A 15,805-nucleotide genomic window follows, 5' to 3' on the forward strand; every position below is an offset into this window, starting at 1 on the left:
TGAAGGAAACTTGGCATCAACCTTCAACTCTTCTAAAATCTTCTACAAAGAGAAACAGAATAAATGGTTCTTTCTGTCCCCTGAGGCTAAAACAAGAAATAACCAGCTTAGGCTGAGGCAAGGAAGATTTGTAGAGATATTTGGAAGAAAGCTTACTAGCAGCAAAGGAAGTTAAGCACTGCAATAAATGTCCCCTGTGTCTGCTGAATCCCCAGTATTAGAGATGATGAATTGTAGCAACAGATTAGGAAGGCAGCATAGTTCAGCTTCTGCAGCACTGTGCTTGAGAAAACTATCTACTTGCAGACCTATTCTTGGTCATACCAACAGCCAGCCTGAATATCTCCTAAGATGAGCAGCCAAAGAGTAAACTTTCAAACTCAAACAATAATTTATGGCTTTCCGTTTACACACTCATTGTATGTTAGGAAGTGAAAGAGACATTTTAAAAACATCTTTCCTTGTCAGCACATGTTTTGGTGTAGTTTTATACTGCCTAAAATGTGTTAGCAGTGTTTAAGTCTGCCTCTCCACATTTTCTTCATAGTAGAGAAACTAAACTAATATAAATGTCCAAATGATATTTTGTTTAAATGAGGATTTTATCAAATTAGATTAAAAATAATTATTAATATTTACATTTCATTTGCTTAAGTAACAAAGTATTCCTTAGAATACCAAATATGGATTTTTCCTGTTGTGTTGTACACGATAATTTAATGCACCACTGAAGAGGGATGTGAATTTGTGAAGACTACTATGCCACTACACAAAAATACAATTGTGAATTAGCAGGCTTTGAGAGCCTTTCTAACTGCTACACTCTGTGATCACAAGGCTATGAATGAAGTCTCAGAAGTAGGCACAAGGGCACCACCACAGCCCATCAGATCACAGCTCCTAATGAAGATACACAGCTATTATAAATGAGAAGAAAAAAGAACAACATGGCTGGCCAAGAGGAAGATGTTCTATTTCATGAATTCTTTACAACATTTTTCTTATATTGTAGCACTTCACAATACTGTCACAGCTTGTCAGCTTATGTGAGTTAAAAACTAATCCGGAGTCCAGTCTAAACATAGAGGAAAGCAAGACAGACTGTTGAAAATGCTTTTATTCTTATTAGTGTATCGTAACACATAAAATCAAGAAAGGTTACAATGAAAAATGGGAAAAAGAAAAAGGTTGAATTATCTTTGCTTTGAAGTTGGGTAGTGAAAAGCAAGTTTAGTATAATTTCTTCATAGTGTAGATGCAATACAAAGTACAGAAAAGCAGCCATGCAGATACTTTCAGTGGGCATAACCACAATTCAAACCAGATTTAATGAAATGCTATTCCCAATTGGTGAAAAAAAAAAAACTGCTTCAATTTGACTGTATTTTAAAATAAATTCAGCAATTTCAGAAGCAGGAACAATAAGATAAAAACACATCCTGAAGGCATTTATTCTCATGCACTACTTACATTGACTCAAACAACTGCATGTAGTGTTCATCTCCACGTCCTCCTTCCACTTCATGGTCCAACTTCAAAATGATTTCATTTTCAAACTAAGAAAGGAAAACAAAAAATCTAAACAATGAGAAGATATCTAGAGGTCAAACACATTTCAAACTGGCATCAGACAGATGTATTTGCACAGCTATATCCTAAGGACCCAAAAGTTAAGTGTTTGAATATATGTATATATACATTGAATAATGTAAAGACTATCTCCTGACACCTTAATGAACAAACTGATGAAATAATCTGAAGAAACAGGCTTACAGTTTCTGTACTGAGTTTTCACAGAACACCTCAGATGTGAAATGTGGGATATCAGAATGAAATCAAATTACCTTCGCCCACACAAAATATGAAGGAAGATAAAGTGCCTTACCTAACTGCTGTTAGGTCTTGCTATACCCTAATCAGGAAGCAGTGAGACATAAACTATCACAGATAGCAAACTAAGGACTTCTTAGTAGCTTAGCCCAATTTTTTCCCCTCTAGTCAACCATTCCTTCAGTATCATTTTACAGATATGGCACTTTCATTTGGAGCTGCCAGCAGCCTTATCCCTTAGCCTGTAATGCACCTTTTTCAGCTCTCTGATTTGAAAAAAATCTACATGTGTAAAAAAGAGAAAAAAAACTGTTAATACTTCTCCGCTGGTTACACCTTGTTTTCTGTCACTCATCAGCCCACTCTCAAAACTTCAAGTGTTCTGAGTTTCCTTCTTCCTCAAACAGCTTTCAAAGGACTCTACCCATGTCTTCACTGTCAACATTCTAACTGCAAGCTAACTACTAGGCTCAGGCATTCCAAAAATAAACTCATTGAAGCTCAGTATCTGAAGCTGTTACCTACATTATTTACTCTTCTTTCCTCTTACACCCTCTAAAATTTCACATATATCAGGTAGCTTTACATAATTAAGAAAAGGATCATTATCTCTCTAAAGATTCAGGGGAAAAAAAAAAAAAAAAAAAGTTGAAAAACCTAATTTCACAGGTTTTCAAACAGGTAAATCAAATTATATCTGGAAAACTGGTGGTAACTTGCAAACGCGTTGTTACAAATCTGTACTCAAATTGTCAGTGCTATGGCTTGCCAACTCTAAAGTACCATTAACTCCAACAAAACCTCTGGATAATTTCTAAGTCAGCAGTATACCGTTATCTCTTAAAGAAAGGGAAGTACATGTCAGATTATATTTTAATCCAGCACTTTGCTGGGTCATACTTTAATTACACAAAGCCTCTTTAAAATGCCACGGTACGGCTTCAACATGAATGCATTATTGTGAGTTGTCATTTCAAAGTCATCGCAATAGATTATACACACTGCCTTATGATTTTGAAAGGGTTAATCCAGTCTAACTCATCTTTATATGAGAATTTGGAATTATTTTTTCAGGCCTTTGCCTCATACTTGCATAAGACTTAATTGTGTTTTCTTTTCCCCTCCTTTCCAAGCATATTAAAATACTAAGATTCACATGATCAAAAACATCCTCAGAAGTTTATATTTATGTATCACACTTGCAATAGAGATGTAAAAGGTAAGACTTTTGGTGTGTGTGTATTTGTGAAAATGAAAAACGCGAAATGACTTTTAAAAAATTGTTTTAAAATGACAGCGAATTCACTACTGCGCTTATACAGCAAATTATTTAAGAATACAATTTTCAGGATATAAATAATTGTGCTTTCTCCCCGAAGTGTTTCTGTGCAAGGGAGAGCTTTGGCAGACTGGGATCCAGATTGCTTCTGCACAGATCTGGTATCTCTACATCTTCAGCTTGGTCACAATGAAACAAGGAAAACTGCTCGGTATTTCTCAACAAATTTGAGATTTTTTGAAATCAAATTTCAAAAAAGGCCCCATTTTAATTCTTTTTTTCCCCATAATATTAGATATCCTCCTTTTTTTTTTCCTCCTGAGATTCAGCTGAACAGGACCAGTTAATGGCAGAGATCAAAGTCATTCTACAATATAAGCTAATCAAGTGATTTTGTCTGTAAAAATGAAGACAATTACGTTAAAACAACTTACTGGAAAGGAGACATGCTTATTAAACTACATAATACATAAAAATCTCTATTTGAACACCCTTAGAACTGCCCTTGAGGATATCCGAAAATCAACTTCCTATTTAAATTCGGAGCTTTAAGTTAATGTAAAAATGTTACATGCTTACTACCTACTTACTGTGGAATTTAACTGGTTTCACTTCCCCACAGCAACAAGTACAATCCCAATTCTACTGAGACAGTAGAAACAGCAGGATTACTTAAACAGCATTCATCAAAATGACAGCAGGAAGCCACGCAGCCAGCCACAGATCAGCTGGTTTGATTCTGCAGACTCTGGGGACACAGGATTGAAGTGGGCTGTTGCTTCTCTCTAGGAGCTTTGAAACAATGCATTGAGTGGCCTGTTTTCTCTGTTCATCGTGCAAAACCTAAGCATGGAAAATTAGGCAATACAAATCTCTTTTCTTTGAGAAGGCAGTAGGAGAAGGAGGAATTTAAATGCTTCATAACAAACAAAGGGAAACTAACGAAAGCACAGTTAAAAACGCGTGAAACCAAAATTATGGTATCTACTGCAGCATCTGACAGACGTGCTTTAAGCAGAAATATTTAAATACTTTAGGAGTTGATGTGATCCACAAGAACTTGCACACATACTATGAACAAACTACACAATGCCATAAGCATGCAACATCACCAGCTCAACACCACATACAGCATATTTTGAGATGACTGAATAGAAATGTAATGTTCACGAGAACATGAATATCACTGTTTAAGTTGCACTTCTGTATGATGTAGTAAAAATAATCTGGATGAAGGCAGCAAAGGAAAGGTAAAATTGAGAAAATGCGGTGCTATACGTTGTCAGTGAGATGTTTACATAAATAGGGTCATTGCTGGATATGAATTTGCAAACATGCATAGTATCTGTATGAGAAACATTAATAGTAGCCCCGAACTAGCTCCAGGAAAAATGAGCAGCATATAGCCACCCAGTGTCACAACACAAGTTGGAGTAAATATTTAATCTCTACAGGATACTGAAAAGGCTACAATGCTTCCCAAAATAATTCATGACTTCAGATCTCAGGGGCTCCATTTAAGAGTTAGCAGCCCTAAGGTTCTCATTGAAAACTGAAAGTGAGTTTTGGTTTGCTAGGAGTACCAATATGCTGCAATCCAGAATCAATTATTTGACCTCTCTGTTGCTAGGAGGTTTTGCTACTCTCACAGTAGCTCTTTTTCTGGAAGTAGAATCCAAATTAAAGATCGTCAGTGGAGCAGCACTTACCACACCAATACTGGAGACTAAGGAGCTATCATTGAAGTATATTCTTGGTACAGAGAAAGCACAAAAAAACCAAACCAAAATAAAACCACCAAAAACCCAACTTTGGTTAATCCAGGCTTGTTGAAGGAGAAGTCTGAAGGGATGAGAATTCACTTACATGTGTAAGTATTACATGTATTAATGTCTATATGTTTATTAATATAAGGAACATAGGTACACAGCAATTTCAGGACAAGGCTCAGAAACATCCACTCCAGACATTCTGTAGAGCTGAAGACTGGACTTCAGGCAGTAACACAGAAAGCTGCAAATATAGTGCAACTGAAGCACCCGTTAAAAATCATTCACCTCTTAAATCTTTCCTTAGTACTTGTTCAGCAGGCAGGGAATTGATGACTTCTGTAGAAGGTAATAATCTCACAGATTCTGGACCTGAACAAAAACCCCTTTCTGTGCATTTTTTCCTGCAGTTTGTCAACTGCAGCTGATTGCATGAACCAGCAGAAATTAAAAAGCCAGCAGAAATATGGAAGAAAGTTGTAATGTGTCTATGACAAAATTCAGCCCTAATAGGCATATTTCTCATCTAATTTAAACAATGTGCCTAATTGTAATTAGTATTAATTCTGCTTTAAAACCACTTGCTTATCTATCGAGTAGACTAAATAAATCCTCGTAACTTGAAACAAATGTCAATACCAAACACCGGCTCAATTTTTTTCTGCATGGATTTGTCTGAGGCACTAAGCCATTTAAAGCTGATTCCAGCCAGTAGAAGCATTTCATATGTCTCTGAAATCCTTAAGCATAATGAATTTTCAAAATTTCAAGGAAGAAATATGGATATGAGCAGCAATTATAAAGCATATGTGCCAAAGGAGCTTGCTAAGAACTCTTCCATTCACTCATTTAGTTACCTTTTACAGCTGTGAGCTCAGAAAGCTACGTGACTCTATCTAATAGGCCCATGTAGAATAAATATTTGTCCTCTATATTTATCAAAAACTACAAAAGCACAAGAACACAATCAATCAGCACTATTTGCTCTTTTCAGCAAAGGTCAGGAGGGAAAGTAATTACAGAATACCTCCCCAGATGGCTTCAGCAATTGGTAAAACTGAAGAAAGATATTTTCACTTCAAAATCAAACATGAATAGAATTATTTATTTGAAAGGAAATTTAAACACAGATGAATTAATCTTTCCTAATCCAAGCTAAAATCCTCAACAGAACACGACTTCATGGCTATTTAAATAGTATTTTACTTACTCTTAAAAGAGCTAGTCTTTAACTACTTCTTTCAAGTTAGGCTTTTCTAACACTTTGCCTCAAATTTTCAACCAGGGCAAACAATAGTACTGTGCTTGATGATGCAAATTGTTTTGGGAAGTCTTGATAAGATGTACAGAACTTGGAGGATAAGGTTCTTTTAACTTCATGTGCCCAATGGTTACGCAACTAGCCGCTCACTGTAGATGAAAGGGAAGGACATACATCTGAAGGCCCAAATCTATCCATGGACACCTAATGTAGGTTAGATAAATAGCCTTTCCGAGAGAGCAGATCTCCTGACCTAATGCTAGACATAGCCCTGATGCCTAAAATTACAAGCTTATATAAAACTTCTGAATGAATGGAAGCTCTATGTGCAAAGTAAAAAGAATCAAAAAGAAAATTCCTCAGTATGCCATACACCTACATATTAACTGCTGTCTATTAAATATATGTGTAGTAGAATATTGTTTTTGAGATAACCAGAGGTGGAATTTTGTTTTCTCTGGGAGTAGCTGATTTCCTAGAAATAGAAAAAATAAAATAAAACTCCTGATTAATAAACTTGAATAACTTCATATTTTTTCCTCATTTGGTGTATACATTTTGAAAAGAGCGCGATGAATAAAAGCACACATACTGTATATGTAATGCAGAACACAGGCTCTTGAGACAGTCTAACACATCTGCACACACAAAAAGGGAGTGCTGTCACACATCTCAGCACAGTACCACATCAAGTTAATGGAATCAATGATTTGAGAAATGCTTATTAAATGATTTAGCAGGCACCACACAAGCTCTGGTTCCACTGCCAGTGCAGACTAATAAAGCTGCCTGTGTGCTCTTTTTCCCTTTCTCTCATCAGAAGTGATCACAATTCATCACAGTCATGTTTTCAACTGAACATCAGCATCAGTCCAGGCAATGCTGAACTGAAGCGTAATAATTTTGAAAAATTTATGCTAAAGCTTTATAAAAATATTCTTCATAATACAAAATGCTGATTTGAATTTCAGAAATGTGAGCTAGCAAAAGGCAGAGTTTATATTTTCATCAATATTCCATTCATATTAATTCTTTGGCCTTTCTAAATAACATGGTAACAATTTTAAGTAATATGACTAAATATGTATTTTTAAAACAAAGCTTACCAGAACTGCAAGACATGGAGAAGCAGTTTAAGAAATTTATCTTAATTACCTCATCCAGAGGAGTGGAGAGAATAAATATCTGAGTTCTTGACTGGAAACAGTCCAAAACAGAATACAAGAATCTAATGACACTCAACTGTTAGGTTATGAAAATGTTTAAGTGCCATCTGATAAAAAATAACTATTATTCTTACACTGCAGTGAAATAAATGTCCCCGATCCTCAGCACTGAAAATTTATAACCTGAAACTAATCTATATTAGCATAATGAGTGATTTAAGGGTCAGCTAAGTATCTAGCATCATTGAGGCACTTAAGCTGCTGTTCTTGTTTAATCAGTCAGTTTGAATGATGAGTTTCCAGTACTTTTGGTTTGTACAGATCTCTGCATCCCTCCCAGGAGATGCAGTATTAACCAAGAACAGAAAAATATTTTTAAGAAGGCAAATGTAGAACTACTAGAATATGTAAGGAACAGATGCAGAGAAGCAAGTGGATTTTAATCTTGGCCTTGAACCAAAAGCTTTATATTCTGGAATGCAGATCAAAATCAAAATTGCATCTGCTAGTTTGTTCCGCACTTACTTGACACAGAAACGCCCCGTATGATTTAAAATATTAAACATAGCTGAGTTTGAGTGACAGATTTGTATTTACTTTTCTATGTATGTCTAAATTATGACTTTTTTTTTTTGTCACTTACTGTTACACAGATGGTTTGGAATTAACTACTTGTGCAATTACAGAGACCGAGCTCCAAGTTAAAATCTACTGTAAAAGGCAGTGTGCAAACACAGAATAAGACAAAACTGTGCCCAAAAGAGCCTGCAGAGAAAAGTCAGGTATGAGAGAAACTGACAAATGCCAACTGTTTGACTACACACAGCAAGCAGTGGCAGGAGATCTACTTTAAATCACACTCCCAAGTGTCCTATCCTATTTCTTTTCTGTCAGGAGTATGAAATACATCTGATTTAAAAATCCATTTTGTTTGCAAAATTCCTATCGAAAACCTTTTTGAACACCAACTCTTCATAAAGATTATTTTTCACAAGGCAAATATTTAGAAAACTTTCCTGAAAAATCTAATCATGTGCAATTAATTTCAAACTATTAACTGAAATTTCTGTTGAATAGTATGCATTAAACATTAAAACTTTTAATGTATTAAGATCTATGTCACATAAGGGTTTCGTGAAACATGAGTATTAGAAGAGACCCCTAGAAGTCATCTGATTCCACCCCTACATAACAGGGCTGTCTTCAGTGTCACATCTTTTGTTCAGTAAGTTTCTAAAAATACTCATAAAGATTGTCTATCCTCTCTGGTCCCCAGTTCCAGTGCCTTAGTGCTGTCACTGTAAATGATGTTTTTCTCAGATCCAACAAAAACAGTTTGGAAAGCCTACACTCTCCTGTGCAGGGGCTCTTTATTTTGTTCTTATTCCTTTGGATTTTACTTTCTGTAAGCACAAAACTCCACAAAACAAACTTTTACCAAAAATAAACTGGCTACGTAAAATTTAATGAATTTTCCAACAGATTTTAATTACCTTTTTGAATTCTCCTGTCCTTTGGTATTCGCACAGTATCATGTCAAAAAATATTGGAATTGTAGCTTTTCGTAGTTCAACCTCTGGAATGAGAGTCATTTCCAAGATGGGTCCGACCATCCCTGGTATAAAGCAAATTTTATTCTGGCCTAAAACAAAATGGCAAATTAGATACTACGGAAGAGAGGAAAAAAATTGTTAGAGAAACATTTGGGGCAGGTAGTATTTTAAAGCAGCATTTTAACTACCCATGCTGGCAACAGTCTTAGAATTTAGTCATTTATCCCTACTTCTTCTCAAAAGCTAAAAGAATGTCAATAAATATGGTCTCTTATCAAGAGACCAGCATTCAGTGCCAGAAATACGAATGCATATCAACTGATTTAATGTTTTCATTCAATATTTCAGTTTTTCAGCTCTAGACATCTCTTCCTAAATACTCTGAGAAGAAAGCAATCATAATGCTAATAATCTCCCAAATTCTCTCAGTAAAACGGTGCCACACGTGATGCTTTCTAGTTTTTAAGAGAAACACATTGCTTGCTTTCAACTATGAATAACATCAAACACTGTAACCAATAAATGAAACCAACCAATGCATCAAACTTCGCAACCAGTAATAGAAACAGTCTGTACAACTCCGCTATTCGCTATTAAAACCAGGCAATAATATCTTGTAGCACAACAGTTGTGCACCTGCTAAGGAATCTTCAATTCTGCAAAAAAACTTCAACTAGGTTTGAGATATTCTTCAAATACTGCTTGTTTCTGAGAGAAAAAAGTTGGATAAGTGGGTCAGACTACCAGCCAAGTCCAGTGATCTGCCTCAGAATGTCAATGTTGCTTGTAGCTTGTAAGGAGATTAAAATATTATCATAAACAAATATAACTAGACTTGTTTCATAAATAAAAGTAATCTGATTCTGTTTTTCCCCTCATACAGCTGCCATAATATTGTAACTTAAAGCATAACTGAACAACTTCAATAGTTTTATGCAACATCACTTTTTCTTATGCAAGGCTCTTATACAAGTAAAAAATAATACTTTGAGTTAAATGATTTAAATACATGTTGCTCCACTGATATAATTAACATGAAAACTTTTAAAATTTCTGCCTAGAAATGTAAAGAGAAACTTCCTCAATCAACTCACATATAAAATGATTGTCAGGTAAAAACCTGTTTCACTTGTATGCAGTCATCTGCCTAGCAGATGCTTTAGTTCAGTAAACTAAGTAATTTACTTATTTCATTTTACTTATTCAACAAATAAGCAGAACACGAAGAACTGCAGGGTTGCACTCTGGGATAAATATTTCCCCTTTACCTTCACATCCAGCCAATCACATTAAATCCTGCCTTGTGTTCCTGAAGATGACCATTTGGGTGGAATTTAAACAGCTGCAATTGCTTGACATTTCAGTTTCAAAGCATCCACTGCACGTTCAGTAACCAAAAGAGTTTGTCGTGACTGTTCTCTACCTTTAAGATATGCATCCTTAACACAAGTCAGAAGTAACCAACTCTTGGAAAATTTATCTGGTTCTCAATTTCAGCATAATAAAGTTCAACCATCTTTGAAATTTTAGAGAAGTTTGTGAGTTCTCAGAAGTAGAGAGAACTCAGTATCTCGTGTCAGTACCAAGCTTAGTCACAGGAGTGAAAATATACTTTAAGGTCAAATTCCAGAAATATTTAGAAAAGCACTGCATATCATATATTTTCCAGTGAAACCTGCCATGTGTGACACATTCAGTTGTAATTAAGTTTATTTGCCTACTTACCAAGTTTGTACCACATGTCACGGATAGCAAAGCCAATTAAACGTCTCATATCTCCATATCTAGTTTAAAAAGATAAAGTTAAGGTACTTTTTAATCATTATGTTTTCCCACATCTCATTAAAAAATTAAAGGCATAAGCATATGTTTTTTGCTTACTTGTTCTGGATCTTGTTGTACTTTGCATGGGAAAAATTTTCTAGTTGTAGTGAATCTTGGGTAATAAAAGCCACAGCCAAATGAAAATAGTTGTTCCACAGCTGTAAATTGAAAATAAGGAAATTATAATGGTTTTGAGCAAAGTTGGACTAGTTCTAAACCATGCATGATACTGAATTATTTATGAAACCAAATGATGCAAGCAATTTGAGATTTTTATATTATGCTATATTGTACATAATTAGTATCATAAAATTAAGAGATGAATTTTAATAACCACTACTACACATTTGCTCTTAATAATACAGCAGTTGAATTAATATTACTAAGATAGATTTATGTGAAATGCATTAGCTTTCAACATTAAATCATGAACCATAGCTGGACAAGTGGAATACATTACAAGCCAGTTAATCTTAACAACTTGGAGCTAAAGGCACCCAAAGCAATTGCATTTCATTTGATATCTACTTCAAAATGTATTTACTGCCTTCTAAGATCTAATTCAACAACAATTTGAGTGAAATTCCAGTGTATTTTGTTAATAGATGTCTAAGTTAAACAAGGACAAAATACTGCCCTGAATAACTACTATTAATTCTGAGTCATGCACTAGAACTGAGAGAATAAGCCTTTTATTTCCAGCTCACAGCCCTGCCTTTCTGAAAGCAGATTGATTGTCCTCTCAGTGATTAAAATGAAATACTTCTCTCATTCTAGATATGGGAGGGTTAAAAGAAAACAGTCAGAAACAAATTCAAGGAAGTAAATACTACCTTATGGAACTTCTTAACAGTTAGTAGTAGTTAGAGATACTCCTTTGAAAACATATTTTCAACTAAAAATATGTGTAAATGGTATCAGTGAGATAGTGGAAAGGAAACAGCAGAGGTATCTCTGGGCAACCTGTTACACTGTCTCATCATCCTCAAATGGAAGACAGATCAAAGAGGAAGAATATGATAATATAACCAATATTTAATTAATAAACTAACATGAGATTAATATAAATATAGCAAGCACAGTAAATAGAGATAGAGAACTTTCTTAACAGTTACTAAAATGAAGCATTAGTTCCCTTTATCCTCTATTTACTCTAGTATCAAAAATCTTTCAGGGATTTCTGCAATGTCTATAACCATATTATGTAAAGTTATCAACAATACAATGTGCATTTATTCCAGTAGAGTTCTAGGGCAGTGAAGCTTTTGGTTTTGGGGTTTCCAACTGAGTATTTAAAGATAAAAAAGAATAAGCAGGCAATTTCATTCGTGATGCTAAAACACACTTCACTAATGCCAAGTTGATAATGGTGCTTAGTATACTAAAGAAAGACAGGGAAAAATGGAAAGATTAGCTTTTTCTTTTCAGGATAATATGATGCATATCAGAAAGACGACAGCAAAGCTTTTAAATAGTGAGGCGTATTTTTTGTTAGAAATATTTTGGAAAAAGTTGGTCCACTGAAAATGAAGGCGGCCCACTCAGGCATCACAGACTGGGTAGCTGCAATACAGTTAATCCATATGTAGATATTTTTTCACAGAAATGTAAATACAAAAAAACAAAAATAGCCTAATCCTGCAGAATGCAAATCAATAGTACTTTTATTACCGATAAAGTATCAGAAGGGACTTTGATAGTTTGGAATGGCAGACCTAAATGCATGAGCTACTTTATTCAACTCAGAAGCCTAATACTTACTTGTACTTCAAAATTCATATTCTCCAGAAATTTTTGGTTCATTGTCTCAGCAAATTTGTTGATGGCTCTCAAGAATACTCTGGAAAAAAATAAAAAGGAAAGAAAGAAAAAAAAAGCAAGATAGATTAATGCATGTATTCTTTGGGATTCTATTCCAACCTTGTGTGGTATTGAAAATGCATTTAAACACTGCACATCCAAGTTCACACATATATGACCAAATTATTTTATATAACGTCATGTTATGTACGCATCACCAATTTAAAGCATAACTCTCAGTGTCCTGATCTTCACTGAAAATTCACACAAGGTAGGTTTGCTTTTTTTTGCATTATATTCTTGAAAATACATACTGTGTTTTTTAAGACAGTTTTACCTTCTGTGTGGCAAAGTGGTTCATTTACAAGTATGTTACTGCCTCCTCCTCACAGGCTTGACAGTTGAAAACTCCTGCACACACTAGTTAGAAGCTGCCACTTAATTTTCCCAATTAAAAGAAAGCTTTTTAGTTTTCCCACAGGTGTCTGAGGATGAAGATGACACCTCTGACACCTCAAGAAGATTATTAAAATGCACTGAAAGCTGAATTAATACAGTTATTTATTCCAACTGGAAGAGTGTAAACATGATGCCTTTAGCTTGAAAACAGTGCGTACTTATGCTCATTACTAAAGCAGCAAGATTAAATGATACTTATAAATCAGACTTCTTTGTCTATCTTTGCAGCAATTTACGTTTGAAAAACTACAATCATTGGTATTTCTGCACACTTATAAAGTTTGTTAAATAATTTAGTTTTATTGCATTTACTATTCAGAAAATAAATCATCCATATTCTTCTACTTTGTAGGTAAAATTAATGAAGTTTTAAGTTGAAACACTTTGTGGACAAATATTATTGCAATCTCAAAGACATGAACACAAGTTAAAAAACAATCCTGAATGCTCAGGTACACTCATTAGCTGTTACTGGTGAAAAAAGGAAATGGCAATCCTAAATACTCAAGGACAACTGTTACCAACCAGGAAAACAGACCTAATAGTTGCAAAAAAAAAAAATGACTGAAAAAAATCTGTAAAATTCTATAAAATATAATCATAAGTAAGCAATTTAGACTGCCCCGAATGTAATACCTCCTATTTATTTACATGGAAACTACAACAGATTTAAAAAGCACAGTAACACTACTGGATAGAGCAAATTCTCAGGTACAAAACATAATTTTTCAACACACCATCATTAGCTATGCAGTTTCACCAGCAACAAACAAGAGCCTGCATGTCATGCTCATAAAAATCTGCATCGCTGGAGGTAACCCATTGTTTCACTGTTGCTACAGTAGCATAATTGTTAGGAAAATACTGCCTGCTGCAGTCCATCTCTCACTGGCCCAAACAGATGGAAATCAGGAAGTGTCAAATCCAGACTATATGGTGGATGTGACAGGACACTCCAGCCATGACTGTCTGCAAAGCAGAGCCTGGTATTGTTGTGCTTGAAGAGAAAAACTCTCATCTTCTCTGGCCTTTCTGTGGAAGTTTGAACCTCCATCTTTGTCAGAACTGCAGCGTAATGGTTGACAGTTTGTCCAGGTTCCAGGAAATCCAGAAGGATGATCCCTTTCATATCTCCCAAAATACAGTACACTTTGCCCACAGAGGGCTACATCTTGAACTGATGTGTTGACTCTGGCGTGTAGTGGCAACATCACATTTTGCCACAGGAATAGGTAACTTTCAGCTTCATATTGGTTCAACAGGTCCTGACAAACTTGCATACAGTGTTCTTTCACTTTCTGGGTGAGCATTTTTGGAACTCACCTTGCACAAATTTTGCAATATTCCAAACATTGCCACCATTGCTTCCAACATACTGAAGCCAACATTCAGCTCCATACACAGTTCCCTGGTCATAACCCATCTATTCACATGGATGAGCTGATTGAAACACTCTTCACATCCTGGTGTAAGAGCTGTGCGTAGCCACCCAGAACATGGCTTGCCTTTCCTATCGCTGTCGTCACTACTGAAATGCACCACCCACTCCTCACTGTGCTCACATTTACTGTTTGGTCTCCATGAATGTTCAGCAGGTGTCAATGAATGTCAGTGCATGCAATTTTTTCTGCATGGGTGAACTCAATCCCACCACTTTGCTACATACACACTTCCATGTCGGAAGTCATTTTGTCTGACTGCCCCTTACTGACATCTGTCACAGGGGAACAAAACATAACAGACTGTTGGGGAGGTTCAACCTCTGCTGCCTTTGCACTTCTATACCAATATCTGTTTCTGACATTGTGGGCCATCATAATACAATAGTAAGCATTACTTTTGTAGCAGCCCTCATATCTTCTCTGAGTATCCCTTTCATTCCCACAGATATTTTTATTTGACATACCGGAATGACACATTTTCAAGAAGCATGCAATACTTCCTGACTGTCAAGTTCCAAGTATTTCCATGCATTTGTATTTTGCCTAGAGGATGCGACTATTTCTGTCAAGATGGTAAGTCACTCAGGCAGTAGGCTTGAATTCTATTCCTGGCACCTGTCAATGCCATACTGTCCTACTTCAGTGACTTGATGTCTATATGCTTCAGTTTTCTCCTTCAGAAGAAGGGCATATTAACCAGCCACACATGTGAAGCATAACAGGTGCCTATAAATACACTGAGATTTTGATGAAAATAATATGAAGCATAATATTAATTACATCTGACAAAACAATCCGAAAGAGATAAATATTGCTCTAAGAGGAGAAACTAAGTTTCTTGAGTGCAGAAATCATTTTCATTACATGATTATTCATAGTGTAAGTTGGCTACTATAACAAACTTAATGGAGAAGACATAGAAAAGAGATTGTAAAAACACTGGACTCCAGAGTGGTTCTGAAAAGTGCAGTGTGTACTGCCCATTTTCATAAGAAGTTATTTAGAAAACTCACTGAAATAGCTTGTCACAGCATAATATATTTTCCCCCTACTTCCATAGCTGATCATTGGAGTTTTCTTTTTCATGGACCTTTGGGAGATATGCTCAGTTCTGTTTTACAAGTCAAGACTGATCTAGGCTGATCTAAGGACAGGATCTTGGTTTCTCATACAGATAATGCTATTGGAAAACTCTTCTTTTTTCCAGCTGAATTTCTCTTGTCATATTTTCTCTTAACTTTAAAAATTACACAGGATAATAAATATTCAGTTTTAGGTGTTCAATTACAAGAACTCCTCTAGAAATACCTGAGTAATATGGAATTCTACTTTTGCACCAATTGAAATAATTCTGATCTAAAATCGATTAAATTTCTTTCCCCACAATAATTTCCATGGTATTTTCTGAGTTTATTCCTCTCC

At 35.3% G+C, this 15,805-nt stretch overlaps 1 protein-coding gene across 1 annotated transcript in view; it reads right to left on the bottom strand.

The window, feature by feature from the left end:
* Positions 1–15,805, bottom strand: part of DOCK2 (dedicator of cytokinesis 2) — a 115,513-nt gene that overhangs the window by 26,654 nt on the left and 73,054 nt on the right. Inside the window, exons 30-34 of the mRNA XM_072348174.1 lie at positions 12,444–12,522; positions 10,740–10,840; positions 10,584–10,642; positions 8,799–8,947; positions 1,471–1,556 (exon numbers count right to left, since the gene is read on the bottom strand). Coding sequence (XP_072204275.1) covers positions 1,471–1,556; positions 8,799–8,947; positions 10,584–10,642; positions 10,740–10,840; positions 12,444–12,522 — 474 coding nt within the window. The remainder of the gene's footprint in view (positions 1–1,470; positions 1,557–8,798; positions 8,948–10,583; positions 10,643–10,739; positions 10,841–12,443; positions 12,523–15,805) is intronic.

The sequence above is a fragment of the Excalfactoria chinensis genome, chromosome 13, assembly GCF_039878825.1.
Source record: "Excalfactoria chinensis isolate bCotChi1 chromosome 13, bCotChi1.hap2, whole genome shotgun sequence".
NCBI classification, from domain to species: domain Eukaryota; kingdom Metazoa; phylum Chordata; class Aves; order Galliformes; family Phasianidae; genus Excalfactoria; species Excalfactoria chinensis.